General features: G+C 45.2%; 1 protein-coding gene across 1 annotated transcript; it reads left to right on the top strand.

Annotated features, from left to right (window-relative positions):
• The first annotated feature begins 741 nt into the window (after positions 1 to 741).
• CDKL2 (cyclin dependent kinase like 2) lies at positions 742 to 14,789 on the top strand. The gene is made up of 13 exons (XM_032186846.1): positions 742 to 947; positions 4,868 to 5,062; positions 5,844 to 6,022; positions 6,859 to 6,971; positions 7,283 to 7,422; positions 8,216 to 8,304; positions 8,841 to 8,967; positions 9,846 to 10,120; positions 10,584 to 10,674; positions 11,459 to 11,570; positions 11,692 to 11,798; positions 12,521 to 12,613; positions 13,713 to 14,789. The coding sequence occupies exons 1-12, from the start codon at positions 780 to 782 to the stop codon at positions 12,578 to 12,580; spliced, it is 1,656 nt and encodes a 551-aa protein (XP_032042737.1). The 5' UTR covers positions 742 to 779; the 3' UTR covers positions 12,581 to 12,613; positions 13,713 to 14,789.
• Positions 14,790 to 15,032: the final 243 nt, after the last annotated feature.

Here is a 15,032-nt window from a genome sequence, read left to right as displayed (position 1 = left end):
GGCAGCTTCTTCAAACTGCTGCATGTACCTCTACTGAAAATGTGACAGGAACTTTAAATTAAAAGTGACCCCAAGAGGCTCAAACACTGTGAGGGGAAAAAAAAAAATAATAAAAAATAAAAAAAGCTGTTACTGCTGATTTTTTATCAAAAAAACACTCTTTAGGAATGATAAGGAGACGACAGTTTCAAGGATCATAATGTAGCTGAACCTTAACTTTCAATGCAAGACATGACAGGGTCACGTACTCTTCTGAATCACATCAGAAAACAATGCTACTTTTCTCGATGAGACCAGTAGTTAAAATGGTTTATCTCTGAGAAGGGCTTGCTGTCTTTGCTTTTTTGTGTTGTTGCCTTAGCTTTCCCAAGAGGTAAATTAGTGTATCTAAGACCTCAGCGAGGATTTGAAGACCTTGAAAAGCAGAGAAGAACAGACTGTCATTTCCTATCTTTGCTTCAAGGTGCTGGAGGTCTGTTCAGGACACCTTTCATCCGGGCACACCGTAAACACACTACAAGCTTGGGAAGGAAAAAAAAAAAAAAAAAAAAAAAAAAAAAAAAAAAAAAAAAAAACACATTGCGGAGAAGGACGGGAGGGGGCGCCCGCGGCTGCGGCCGTTGCGGCGGCCGTTGGCGGCCGTTGGGCGCTGCGGCAGGTGGCTGCCGTTGCCCCGGTGCGGCTGGGCCTTCGGGCCGTGCCCTGCGGGCAGCGTGAGGCGCCGGGCGGGGAGCCCCAGCGCTGCCCGGGGGTTGTGAAGGAAGGGGTGGGGGGTGGAGATGGAGAAGTACCAGGTCCTCGGCTTCCTCGGGAAAGGCAGCTACGGGGTGGTGACCAGGTGCCGGCACAAAGAGAGCGGGCGGGTGGTGGCCGTCAAGAAGTTCCTGGAGAGCGAGGATGACGCGATGGTGAGGAAGATCGCCGTGAGGGAAATCAAGCTGCTGAAGGTGAGCGGGGGGGAGCCCTGGGCGGCGAAGCTGTGTCTTAAAGACCACGCCGGCGTCTTTTTGGTAGCTTTGGGGGTATATTCCTCATTAATGAATGCTGAGACGGGTGTTGAAGCGTTGTCGGGCTGAGTGCCTGCGATTAGGGCTCCCCTTGTGTTACGGGTGTTAGAGCTGACGGATGTGGGTGAGATCTTCCCATTGAGGCTACGTGGGGAAAAAATGCCTCTTGAGACTCCCTAATGTAAAGAGTGGTGTTTACCCAGGGAAGCTGGAGGGTGGGTGTGAATTCAAGGCACTCTGTCAGTTTCAACGGCTTTTTTAGAAGGGGTACATGGCACCACTGTACATCAGCTTATAAAGCACAAACAACAAAGCCAGGCTTGGTCGGGTCCTGCTCGTGCTCCCACGAGCAGCCAAGCCATGGTGGATTCATTTACCCCTTGAACCTTTCCCTCTGGCTAGCCCCGACTCGGTCAGAAGCTTGTTTATGTGCCCAGTATTCAGCAGGTAAAGGTAAAACGAAGAGACCCCAAGGTCTCCATATGCCTTCCTGGAAATAATTGCGTCCTCTCTGCCTTGGGTACCAAAAGACAGTACCTTCCTGCCACTGATTTGCTGAAAACAAGGCAAATGTTGAGCTTATAAAATCTGCAGGTAAATGGTGACCTGGATGTGTGACAGTGAGCCTGGCCAGGCTGGGTGCTAACATTATCTGATATGGAAATCTGCTGCTAGGAACACGGTGGGGTTTTTATGGCACTTTCCTGGCAGGCTTGAACTGCCTGCAAGAGGCTGCAGGAGGGCAAGCAGCAAACTCCTGAACCTTATCGGTCAACGGGTAGCCCCTAGGCTGAAGCCAGCTGGCATTGTGGCTCTTGCTGCCTGAGTGTGTGATTTGTCTGTTATCAACTGTGGACTCTTTATCCTCACATAAATGTCCATCTGCCTGTTGGCTTCTTATCAGCAGCGTTACGTGCTGGCAAGCTCTGTAGTCTCATTGTGTGGGTTAGTTCATTAAGGGTTCTCCATGGGCTGTAGATACTCTGGAAAAATACCCAGGAGCTTTAGATAAACAAGGGGTTTTTGTTTGCATGCTCTTCAGTGTTTCATCATGTGGTCTTCCTGCTCCCTGTTCTGGCTTTGTTCTTTATATGAAAGCTTTTGCAAGTTCCTAAGCTGCTTCACTGCAAGGTTTTTCTGCTGTGGTCCTTCATGAGTAGGCTGATAAGGATGCAGGTGGGATGCAGTGCCAGGATACACATCTGTTCCAGTTGTTTTTTTCACCACCTTCAGGCCCTGTATTCTCCACTGTAACCTCCAGCAGCAGTAGCAGCATTTTCCTTCTTCCCTGAGCTCCAGTGAAAGTGCGCGCTGCCCTGCCTTACTCCCCCCAGAGGTGTTAGGTACCTTGGTGTGTCTCAAAGGGGTGTGTACAGAAAAGTGTCTGTCCCTGTGCAAGGGCACACGTGGAAGTGTTAAGTGTTGGGATGTGGCTGAAGAAATTCTTTTGGTGAAGAAATGAGAGTCTGATTAGAGTCAGGGTTTATCTAGGCTTCTCCTCAGAATGTGGGGTGTGCTGGAAGTGGGGATGTGTGCCAGCCTGCCATCTCTCAACTTGGCTTCCACAAGTCTCTTCCCAAGTCTGCCAGACTCAAGTCCCTGTGCTGAGGAGGGGAGAAAGTCATCTCTGCCATTGCTGCAAGAGCTGTAGGCACTTAGAGTTAATGGGAGTGTACTTGCTGAAGCTTGAGATGCAGCCAGCAGCTCAAAGCATTGTCCCTCAAACGCTTACAGCAAGTTTGCATGAGTCTGGATTGTACCTGGTCTGCTGGCACGCCTCGCTTAGTTACTGAGTCAAAGCACGTAGCACCTCCCAGGTGTGTTGGAAATTAACTTGTTTTCCTGGGTAAGTGGGAACTTAGCAAGGGGGACTTTTCCATATATAGCTCAGTAAACGGCCTCTCACAGTGAGAACAAATATCAAGAGATCTAATCTTGTAGTTTCTTCACTTGCTCATTCCCTGTGAACCTTTTATTTTATTTATTTATTTGTTTCTGTTCTGGTGTTTGGGCAGAAATGTAATCTTTACTGAAAGCAGCAAAATCTGTTCAGATCCCCTGTGCAGGGAGTAAATTATTCTGGAGAAAAGAGCTTGAGGAAACAGCTGAGAGGATTGAATTGCTGCAGCTTCTTCAAACTTGATTCTGAAACGCAGTATTAAGAGTGTGACAGCATCTGTACAAGCAGTTCACCTGCTGATGATCTGTGCAGCAGTCCTCCCTAGCACAGCACCCCTCTCTGTGGACATGGATGTGACCACAAAGGGCATAGAGGAACCTGTCACTGCTGAGCCCCAGGATGGGAGCTACAGTCTCTCCCTCTTAATGTTGAGTTGCTCCACTGAGCCTACGTTAACTGGTCTTTTAAATCAGAAGTGTTTGCCAGATCTTAGCCCCTCAGCTATTTTTTTGCCCCTGGCAAACCTGGTAACATTTTGCCCTACCTCCAGTCATGTCGATGACACTGCGGAGAAGTGCCCACAGGACAGCACTCCATCTTGCAGCTGCCAGAGTCCAAGTCTTGGTGCTGGAAAAAACTGACCTGGGGATGCTGGCCAGGGAGGGCAGAGCCTGGCTAGATTTGGCTCAGCGTTCAGGGCAGTGCTCGTGCACAGCAGCCCAGCTCCTGCACCCGTAGGTCCTCCATCTTCAGCCACGCAGTCCTACCCAGGCAGGGATGCTGGGCCAGGAGGTTTCAACACGTAACGAGCAAATTCAGGTACTGCATTCAAATCAAAAAGGTACAAAAAACAGCCCCCCACTCTCGATTTCTAACTGAGCATCATTTTACAAAATCTTCAGAAATTAGTCCTTTTGCCTCTTCCTTGGTCATGGTCCCTGAGATCTGCAGCTTTCCCCTCTGCATAATAATAAATAAAGGACAAAAATCTTCAAATCCTTGGCTTGTCACTTTTCACTCAGAATCCACTAGAGACAGTTTAATCAAAGCTGTTTAATTGTTAACTGGAGTGTTTTAGGTAAGAATGCTGAACTTTATCCATTCGGTGTACTTGTATTCTGTCACCTTGCTTATTGTAAATGTGCTGGCAGTGCCAACAGAAGTGCGTTGGGTATGGTAGGAGTCAAAAAGAAAATTCTTTGATCAGTTTTATAAGAAAAATTAAGATACAGACGTTAAGTAGTTGGTGATGAACTGGCAGCTAGGTAGAACAGAGGTACTGCAACTGGTTTGGGAACTATTTGAAATGGGGATTTAAGCGATTTTTAAAAGGAAGTCCTAGAGAAAGGAATGAAAGAGAAGAAAAGTAAAACTTATTGGAAATATGGGAGAAAAGAGATGAATCTGCTTTGGGTTATTGAGAGGGGCAAAAAGTTTTCTAAAACAAAACATTGAGAACTGTCTTCATCAATTCTTTGTGTGCTTTAAATCCTATCTGGAAGGAGTAGCTGGTGTTGAACCTTGTACTCTGCTTTGAGGGAGCTAGCAGGGTAGTGTAGAGTTACTTGGCCACCTGTATGAGAATGTCTCATAAATAAGTTTGAGTCTCAGACACAGCCCAACGTTACAGCAACAAGCTGTGTTTATTGCTCCTTGAGCTGTTTGCAGCGAAAAGCAATGCCCTTAGTCAGTTTTTTTTTAATTTATTTCTGGGTTCCAAATACAGGTATCTTGCATAGAGGGGGTGGTGGAAGTCCTCCAAGTTACTTTAAAAAGTGGCAAAATAAAACCTGTCTGAAATATCGGCGAGCTGATTTTAAGAACAAATGAATGTGGGTGCTATGACAGGAAGAGCACTCTGGGGTGACGTATCTGCTGGGCTGTAGTTAAAAGTGTCTGGTCTTAGTTTACTCATTAAATGTTTTCATGCTCTCACAAAATATTTCCTGTTTTATAACAGCAACTCAGGCATGAGAATCTCGTGAACCTGCTAGAAGTGTGTAAAAAGAAGAAACGGTGGTATCTGGTATTTGAATTCGTGGATCACACAGTGCTTGATGATCTTGAGGCATTTCCAAACGGACTAGACTACAGCAGGGTTCGGAAATACTTATTTCAGATTTTAAGAGGAGTAGCATTTTGTCACAGCCATAACGTAAGTACGCATGCGAAGTGCACTCTGCACTTAACTTTGAATGGATAGATACAGAGATGTATATTTGGTACTTATTAAAGCTTAGAGAAATAGAGCTTGGGCTGGAAGATGGAAGTTGAGCAGAAGGGCCTGACTGAGTTTTGCACTAAATGTCAGAGCTTGACATCAGCTAATCCAGTAGTCTGTCTGTGACTGACCTGTGACAGTTCTTCAAAGGAAGGCTCCAGGGGTCCAAAGGGTTCAAATGCTGGTGTCACCTCACTGAAAACTGACTTTCCTCTGGCAGAGGGATATCGTCTCTCTTTCAGAAGCTTTTTTTTTTTTTTTCCCTTCAACATTTTTAGGTTTTTCTTTTTGACTGATTTGTAACACAGGTTTGCCAATTTAATGGTGTTCTTGTAACTATGATGTATATATTTCTTCTTATGCTTGGAGAAGCTGTCTCACATGTATTCCTAAAATACTCTTCATGCTTAACTGCAGGGTATGCAACACTTACAACTTTTAAACTTGTGACTTTAAAGTATAATAAATTGTGCCTGTAAAATAGCTATGCTAAATACACGCAGAGAGGTACATAAAATTAACAATTCTGTACAAAACCTGGAGGTTTTGTGTTCATCTGTGCACTTGAGTTGGCGCTTGATAAAATAAACTGTGCATTTCCCATGCCTGCAGAAATGTAATTTTTTACCTGAACGTGATAAAGCTACTGTTTCTGGTGGGTCAGTCATTTTAGCATGGGGAAATAATTTGTCTTGACTTGCTTTTCTCTGTGCAGATAATACATCGGGATATTAAGCCAGAGAACATCCTAGTCTCCCAGTCGGGAGTTGTAAAACTGTGTGACTTTGGTTTTGCTCGCACATTGGCAGCTTCTGGGGAAGCTTACACGGACTATGTGGCAACCCGATGGTACCGAGCCCCAGAGCTGCTGGTGGGAGATACCAAGTACGGCAGGTAGGAGACGGGCAGGGAGGCCACAGAAGGGCTGCGGGACTGCGGGGTGCTCTGTTCTGGGGGGAGGCAGGGGGCTCTTGCTTGGCAAACAGGTTAAAGGAATGCTGGTTACTCGCTTGTAGATGCTGAAGCTTTTCTCTTTTCTCCTCCTCTCTGGAGCTAACTACTGCCAGTGTTAGGCTTTCCTGGCTCAGAAGGAGAGGAGAAGGAGACACTGAGCCAGCCACGTTCCTAGTCTGTTGTCTGCAGGAACTTGTTGGTTGCCAGAGCTAGTAGCAGAGGAGGCTGCTTCCCCCCTGCACAGCTGGAGTGCTGGATGGGAGGCAGAGAAGGCCCTCTAGACAATATGAGACAGACATTTCAGGAGGGAAGGGGTGGAAGGAATGAGATTTTTCTTACCTGGTTCTCCAGTGCTGCAAAAACATGTCAGAAGTTAAACTACCTTTCACAGGCCTGTTTGTCCAGCTCTTTATGTCCCTAACGTTCATTTCTGGTAAGTGCCCTGGCAGAAAGAAAATGGGCTTACTTTTGTGGTCTCCAAAGGGCAAAAATCTTCTTATGTATTACATTGCACTAGAATGTTTAAAGCGTTGGGGTTTGGAAATTGATTTCAGATTGGTCAGGCTTCTTCTAGTGTTTGCCTGCTTCAGGAGCTGAATCCTTGGCATTCGTCAGAGCACTTGTAAGCTTGGAAAACAGCCATCTTGCTGTTTATGGGGCCAAAGCTGCCCCTGGGGCTCATAACCTGCTTAAGACTTGCTGGGTGCTGGCCCAGCTCAGCCTTTAGCTCCAAGAGAGGAATGAAGCCATGCTGAGCTGGGATGTTTTTCTTGCAGGGCTGTGGATGTGTGGGCTATTGGCTGTCTGGTCACGGAAATGCTCACAGGAGAGCCCCTGTTCCCTGGAGATTCAGACATTGACCAGCTCTACCATATCACCAAGTGCCTGGGTGAGAACAGCCTGTCGGGCTGCTAGTGCCTGCTCACTAACAAAGGGGTTCAATAAGTCCTGATGGGAGAAGAGAGTGTGGGAAGAGACTTTGGTGTATGCTGAACTGTTTCTGAGAGCGTGATTTCTTAGTGTCTTTTATGAAGGGGGGCTAGGAGCTTGTGAGTACAGATGGCATCAAGTCATGGTGCATGAGCGGAAAGAGAGTGACCCACATTGTAGCCCTCTAATGCTGATCCAGTATTTTGGCCTCTTGAACATTCTGCAGGACTGCATTTCTTCCATGTGGTTGCTTTGGTTGTTTGATTCCAGGTAATTTAATTCTAAGACACCAAGAGTTATTCTATAAAAACCCCCACTTTGCTGGCATGAGGTTGCCTGAAGTGAAGGAGGTTGAATCTCTGGACAGACGATACCCCAAGCTCTCTGCTGCAGTGCTGAATTTAGCCAAGGTACGTAACTGATCATTTTGGAAGTTCCTTGGAGAGGTTCTGTCTAGAGTTTAGCACAAACGTTTCTCTGTTTACTTGTCCCTTGCCTTGGGGAACTGAATACAGCCTGCCAAAAGGACTTGTTAATCTGGCTTGCTTTCAACTACCCATGCAACGACGAACTGCTTGGGTTGGCAGGTCAGTGAGGACCATAAAGATGCTTCAGCTGCTGTCCTGCATGATGGGGGAGACTGAGCCAGTCATCCCAGAGCCAAAAGGATCACTGCATGCCCTCTGAGGGAGGCTTGTAGCGTGCCTTGCACCTCTTCTGTGGATCATACACAGCTCCTTACGTTTTCCTTGCTCTCAGAGCTGTGCGTCTATTTTGTGGGATCTAGGAAGCATACAGCTTGTAACTGATCCTGAAGATTTTTTTCTTCCTTCACGCGATAAACTGGAGCATTGATATGCTGGGTAACTAAAATAACCTAAAAAACCCTTGGTTGTGCTTGAAATGCCTCGTGAGCAAAACGGTTTCTAAAGCCTCGGCCAAGCAAATGTAGTTGAAAACAAGAGAGTTTTACTGGGATCTGTTTGTGTGGCAGGTATTACCTATGCAATCAGTCTTTGTGAGCCCTAGTGATTAGAATGGATGTAGCTGGCAAAAAGTGTATGTCTCTTGGGCCTATCTCAGCATAAGAGACCCCAGAAGTGGGAGCTTTGCAGCTGTTTTTCTTGACTTCATTTGGAAATGTTAATGCCTTTGTTTCATTTCTGAAGTATCTGCCTTCTAATGTTTACGTTGGTTTGACAGAGGTGTTTGCAGATTGACCCAGACAAAAGACCGTCTTGTGCTGAACTCTTGCAGTGCGATTTCTTTAACGAGGATGGATTTGCTGAAAGGTAAACAGTTCACCTCTTGCTCAAAATAGGACAAGATTAAAAGGAAATTAAGCGGTTGTGCTTGAAGACCGCATGCTGATTTTGCAGAGCTGATGGTTGCCGAGTGTTTTGGTTTTGTTTGGTTTTAGCCTTCCTGAAAAATGGGAGAACAGTTGAATGGGAGCACAGTGCAGTGGCATGTTTACCACATTACCTTGTCACAACATTAATTCATCAGTGTGTGCCCAGTGTCACAGCCCTTTGGATAGTGGGTAGTATTGTCTGACAGTGTATTTATTTAGTGTCCGCATCTATGCCAGACTGGGATACAACCTCCTTTATTACTGTGATGTGGAAAGTGTGCATGTGTAACACTTTACTTATTTTAATGGATAAATTGTATTCAGTTGGCTTCTCGTTACTTAAAAAGACAAGGTTTGTTTGATTACTTGGATAGCTGTAACAACAGCCTGGGCTGAGCACTAACTAATGATATTTAGAATAACAGAAGCTTTTTCTCTCCCCCTCCCTTCCTCTTTACGTGATATGTAATATAGATTTGCTCAGGAGCTTAAACTAAAGATTCAGAAAGATGCCAGAGACCATCAATTACAAAAAAAATCAAAAACCAGCAGAAAGGATAAAGATGATGCTTTAGAAGAAAGAAAGATGCTTGGTGTCCAGGTTAGTTGATCTTTATTTTCCAAACCTGTATTTTTTTTGTCTTTTAAAATCACTATATAAGTAAGTATGTGCTGCAGTTTAATTGCATAGCAAAGATATAAGCATAATTTTACATTTCATTAAAAAAAAAGACTAGATAACTGATGTGCCAGAGAAGCTCACCTCTGTAAGTCACTGCAAGTCTAAACAGTGCTGAAGCCTTAGTCATTCAGTTCAAGGCATTACAGCAGTCCTGTGCCCCTGTAGCTCTGATACTCGGTACAGTACAGCCTTCAGGCTGTTGCGTAGAAATTCTGTGCCTTTGGTGCTGACTGGCTGCTACGAGTTGCTCTGGTGCTTGGCTGGACAGTCTCCAGGTGGCTATTTGGTCAGTCCCTTGTCAGCGAAATGCATTGCGATGCAGTTCCTGGCAAATACAGAGCTGAAGGGAGAATCAGAAAGTGTAAGTCATGTTGGATGAGCAAAGCATATTTGTATGCGTCTGTTTACCTGTGTTAAAGTCCTGTCTCCAAAACTGCATATTTTGCTTTCAATCAGATACAAAGGACTAGAGGCTTCAGAGTGACATTGAGGTGACATTGGGCTTGGTTCTTATTTCTTTGGAAGTGACACATGATACGGCTGTTCTTCCTCCATCACTTCCGATTACATTCCAAGGTGACTTATTTACAGAGGGTGCTGGAACCCTGACAAGTTTCCTCCTTCCAATTTTAATGGCAAACACGTTTTCTATCTCGCTACTAAAAACAATGCCGTCTCCATCAGATCCTTGCAGAGTTGTGCGGGTTTAGGCTTTTGACTTTTTCCTGCATGCGCAGCTCTAAGTTTCTTTTGAAACATAACTGTAAAAGAAGTATGATGCTTATCTTCCCAAACAGGATTTCAACATTGACCCAAAGAGCAGTGATGCAAAGCTGTTCAAAGTGAAGTGCTCTAAAGCTGATGGAGAGAAAGCAGAGCGATCTTCCAACCACAGCTCCCTGTATGACAGTGCAATCAACCCATTTAAAATAGGCCCTCAAACCAGTCTAAAAGATTCCAGCAGCAGCTTGGACTATGCCAAGAACACAGGCATAGTTATTCCTCCCATCAACCAGAACATTTCTCCCACTATGGTTGGGATGGGGCCTCTGCCTGGAAACCATAACTACAGGTATGGGAACAGAGCTGCAGAAGCTTGTGTCTATTGACCCTGCTGCTGGGAAGCTGCAGTGTGCTGAGGGAGGTGAAGGAGATGATGTGGGAGTGCGAGAAGGGGGTTTGGGACAGGATGCAGCTAGGAGCAGCTCTTGGGAGGAGGATTGTACATGGGTTAGAAAGCCTGGCTTCATCTCAAGCAGCTGTGAGGGTCCACGCAGCCAGGGGGTCTCTGTGTTTCTGCATTTGGCAAAGCACTGCTGCACAGCAACAGCTCACCAGCTGCTGTGATACTGGCCTTTCTCTGAGTCCTTTGGATGAAACTTTTCTTGTTAGCAGGGTCCATGGAGAGTGTTATCCCTTTAAGCCTTTTTGCTTACTGTTTAATATCAGTGGTTGTGGGTTTCTTACATTTGTTTGTATTTATATTTACCACATTACCCTGGTTAGTACAAAGTTTAGGTCATTTTTCATTACAGAGTTGATGAAAAGAGCAAAAAATACTTGAACCCATTTCTAAAGCAAAGGAAGCGTTCTCCAGCAGGCCATTATAGTGTAAGCCTGACATCGGTAAGTTGTGTCTTTCCCCCTTGACTAAGTAAAAAATAAAATTCTGAAGTATGTGCTTTATTGTCAAGAATGCCTTCTGTTGCAGCCTTCACCATAACTCTCAGCTAGAAATACTGTATTCTTCAGCCCTTTTTTCCAACAGTTGTGTCATTTGCTATTCTTTGTTAGTATTATCTTATATGAAACACATTTTGTGTTAGAGGACTTTTTAAAGGAAGCAAGGGAGCGGTCCAACACAGGATACCTGGATTATATACCTGGTGCCATGGAACATATCCATGACATCTTGCCTGGACAGAAAGAGTGGACCTCTTTGTGTGTGCTGCACTGCTGAAGCAGAGCTTAGGATTTTGATTGAACTTTTTCATCATTTAGTCAGGTCACAAATGCATGTGAAGTTGCTAATGAAAACAAGTGAAATACAAAGTTCTCCATTGCACTCACTACCTAGATAATATTTTTCCATATTAGCAGGAATATCTGACTGTTTCCAGAGAACTAATCTGAGCCATTCTCAATTGTATTTTGTCTCTTTGAAAGCAGTCTCATTTAGATGATCAACATTGGTTTTGTTGTTGGTGGTTGTTTGTTTGTTCATTCTGTTGGGGCCATTCTGTTGTTTTTCAGTGTATAAACATAGGGCACACTCTTTTATTTTACTACTGTGCAAGTTCCAACTACAGCAGAACATAGCTGTGTTGATAAATTTTAAGTTTGAAACTTGAAAATAGCTTTGTTTTTTATATTCTGCACAAGCTGGCACTTATAATTCACTTCATTTCAGGTTTCTAATGACAAGAACATCCTTCAGGCAAACAAGAAAAAATGGGAGTTCTCCAAGACAGATGTGCGTTTGCCAGAACTAAATCCTCTCCCTGAACTGAGAGGAGTGGACGGTATGAGCTTTAATGTCCTCTACGTAAAACCTTGATCCTAAATGAGTGACAGAAAGCAGTCTGCATGACAGCAGTCAGCTCTGGTTTCTTTAACACTGTATGCATTGGTTGTATTTTGCAGCATGGCATCCCAGATATCCCAAAAAGGAAAATAAAACAATTTCAGAGTCACGGGTCCCCTACCTTGCTGCTATTGATCTCCATAACCCAAGTCTGGCCTCACAGCAGGTAAAAAAGGAATAAAATAATTCTTGGTGCTGTGTTTTTCTTTGGTTCAGGATTTTCTGAACAGTGTGACCCACAAGGTTTCTGCCTGGCTCTTAACAGAAGCAAAACTTGTCTTGGTTTCTCAAGTGTCTAAGTAGAAACATCGGAGGCCTTGAGCTGGGGGGGAAGGAGAAGGGTCACAGATGAAACATAGGGCTCTGCTTTTCTCTCTGAGGTTAGCTAAATACTATGTTTTTTACTGGCAGTGTGAATTGTTGCAATTTCATCTGGCTGGATTGAGGTAGAAGTAAACCCAATTTTCCAAAATTGAAGAAAAAACAGGAAGAACACGTGTTTTGAGCAGAATTGTTCTGACTGTGCTATATACATGGAGGGGAGGAGTGCAGTAGGGAGGGAGAAAGTGTAGGAGTCAGGCACAGGGAGAGAAAGAAGGGAAATATTTGCCACTCCTAGAAGTTACTTCCCCAGTAACACTGAAATGCTGTGGGAACTGTGTAATTCCCTAGGCTGCTGCCACTTTGGCAACCTTGCTTCCAGTTGAGGTTTGGCAGACTGTACTGGAGGAAGAAAAGGTGTATTCTTGGCACAATTTTTTGAAGCCAGATTTGATCAGAGAACAGTTGTGTGTTGGTATCACATATGTACCTAGAAAGTGGTTTCTCGTTGTTCTCCCTATATGATACTACACATGGAATTTGAAAAATTTCTTTCCCAATTGACAGATGTCAGGGAACTCGATGCCTGATGCATCAGAAGCCGGTTTCCCTAGAGTTGAGCACTAGCATTACAGAGAAGATCACACTTGCCTTTAAAAGGTAGGCTTTAATTTCTACAGGAGAGCCTCCTGGTGTCTTTCAAATGGGTTGTTTCATAAACACTTAACTAGCTGGGAGGTGTGATGGGAAAATCCTTTTACATTTCACACTCTGGGTGTGGAGACTGCTTACTGAGGACCGCATGCAGCTTTCTTTACAGATATTGAAATGGGCTGGGGCTGGTAAATCATTTCTTGGGCTGAAGTGCTGGGCGGTGGTGTTGGAAATTAATTCACTTGTTAATCTGGGAGTTGAAGCTGGTAGAGTAACAAAAAGGGAAATAGCAGCTTAATAATGATGTCATGCAATTTAACTTAATCTAAGTCTATTACTGTAGCTGTTGGGCAGTTCTCAAAGTGGTTCTGTCTGCAAAAAAAAAATAAAAGGTCGTGTTTTGTTTTGTTTACTTTTCTGTTTGTTTGTTGAGATATTGTTACCTCTTGTTGCTCAGCTTCTTCCTTGTATATAACAAAGTTTCTTTCATGTCTCTTGAAAGCAAGAACTCCAGCGGTTTGTGGAGGATTTTTACTCCTGATGATCTCACTGAGGCTGGATGGAACAATTGCACCTTGCAAAGGGAGCAGAAGTTGGGGAGGAGAAAGGGGGGGAAGGAGGCAAGGTGCTCTGAAAGGCTCCTCAGAGGCTGTGCTCCAAAATCTTGCTGGCTTCATTGGAACCTTGTGTCCTGCATAGACGGGCTTGTCATGGCAAGACTGTTAATGTGAGGGTGCAATCTGTGCATCTTAATTTTATAGTTTGGGCTCTGGTGTTTCCTTTTTGAGGCAGAGGAGCAACTGCTGACTCTGAAATGGGTTTTTAGTCTTGTGCACAAGTACTGCACATGCTCTTAATCTAGGTGAGTGTATTTGGCACATACATGCATGCGATGTGATGGCTTAATGCCACTAGGAAGAAAGAAGAAGCAATCCTCATAATGTAAGTGGGGAAGAAGGAACCTTACTAAAGCTGTCTCATCTGTGAAACACAAAGGTGTAAGTGCACAGCTTGTAATGAATAAAAGTAAAGGAAGCCTGTCACCAGGGAATACCTCTGTGATGTTGTTTGCCTGCATCATCCTGCTTTTCTCCTCTTGATGCAGGTGGCTGACACAGTGGGAACAACCCACCCGAGTCTCCAGGTGCTAACACCAGGCGGTCTCTGGAGAAGAAAGGAGGACCTCTTACTCTCATGTTAGCCACTGGACTGCGATGGGAAGTGGCTTGGGTCCAGCCCAAGGACAGAGCTCTCACAGCCATTGCTGCTGGATTTCTTGCATGCGAAACAGCTCTCAAAATGCTGACTTCCTGGCTTAGAGCCAGGCTGCTCAGAAAGAAATAGTGGTTGTCAGTGTGTGATGGGCAGAACCTGCTCTGGAGTATTTCAGAAGAGGCTGGGCTTGCTTTTGTCTTAACTACTGCCCTCACAATGTGGGGGGTTCTTTTTAAATGAGTGGTGACGAAAGCAGATACCTGCTGAATTTGGTACGTTTTGGTGGGCTACCTGCTCTGTACTAGAAAGCACCTTTGCCTTGGTAAAAATATCCACGAAAAAATTGTGCAAGAAATGTAAATGTGTAAATGTCCTAACTGTTCCTTTGAAACCCTCGCTCTGCTCAGCAGCATGTGTGATGTTGTGTTAGGTTCCTTTTCCCTCCGTGCTCTCTTCCCCCAGACTTCTGGGTGTTAAACTGGGCCTGTTGTCTGGCTGCACTGAATGAGCGTGTGTCTCCTGTTAATGGTGAAGGGAGAATATCGGCAAAAAATACTGAACTGCGATGCAGATGGCACGTGGAAAGGTTGTTGTGAGTGCTCAGCAAGTCACTTAGTCCTTTAGTCATAGTCCCTTAGGTCCCTTGGGGGAATGGGACTTGGAAGTATAAACCTCAGCAGCAGCTTGTGGGGAGGAAAAGAAGATCGCTTTTATCTTTGGACTGTTACGCACCCACTTTTGCTTTACCTGCTCCCAGCTGGCTTCGGGCAGTTCTGTGCTCTCCCCGTGCTGCCCTCGGCCCATCACAGCTGTCGGTATTTTGGAGCTTGTTGCCCCTCCACAGAACAGGCTCAGTGATGTATCCCGGCAGGACGCACCATGACCGTCATCATTCTTAGAGCTCTGTTGCTACGCAGTTTTGACAGGCACATTACACCTTTCCAATAAAAGGACAGTAAAATCCAAACCTCTTGTCTCGAGTGTGTGACTGCATACGTAAAATCTACTTCACTGGGTGTAAACCTGGCGGTGTAGCTGTTCACGTACCTCGGTGGCACTGCCTGTGTTATAAGAACAAGACTCGGGGGGTGCTTATTAACAGCACAAACCCCGTTTTGTGCCAGCTGCCTACCCGCACAGCCTCCTGCCCGGCCTCCCCCGGCGGAAGGGGCGGCGCAGCGCGGTGCCGGGCGTGGTGCCGGGCCGGGGC

This window comes from Aythya fuligula, chromosome 4, assembly GCF_009819795.1.
Source record: "Aythya fuligula isolate bAytFul2 chromosome 4, bAytFul2.pri, whole genome shotgun sequence".
NCBI lineage: Eukaryota > Metazoa > Chordata > Aves > Anseriformes > Anatidae > Aythya > Aythya fuligula.
The sequence above is the reverse complement of the archived record's forward strand: the minus strand, read 5'-3'. Positions and strand labels throughout refer to the sequence as shown.

What these genes read in the sequence shown, in the direction of transcription:
- CDKL2 (XM_032186846.1), top strand. Translation starts at nt 780, where the DNA reads ATGGAGAAGTACCAGGTCCTCGGCTTCCTCGGGAAAGGCAGCTACGGG. An exon ending in GAGGATGGATTTGCTGAAAG is followed by an intron (nt 8,305 to 8,840) that starts GTAAACAGTTCA and finishes TATGTAATATAG; the next exon opens with ATTTGCTCAGGAGCTTAAAC. An exon ending in GAAAGATGCTTGGTGTCCAG is followed by an intron (nt 8,968 to 9,845) that starts GTTAGTTGATCT and finishes CTTCCCAAACAG; the next exon opens with GATTTCAACATTGACCCAAA.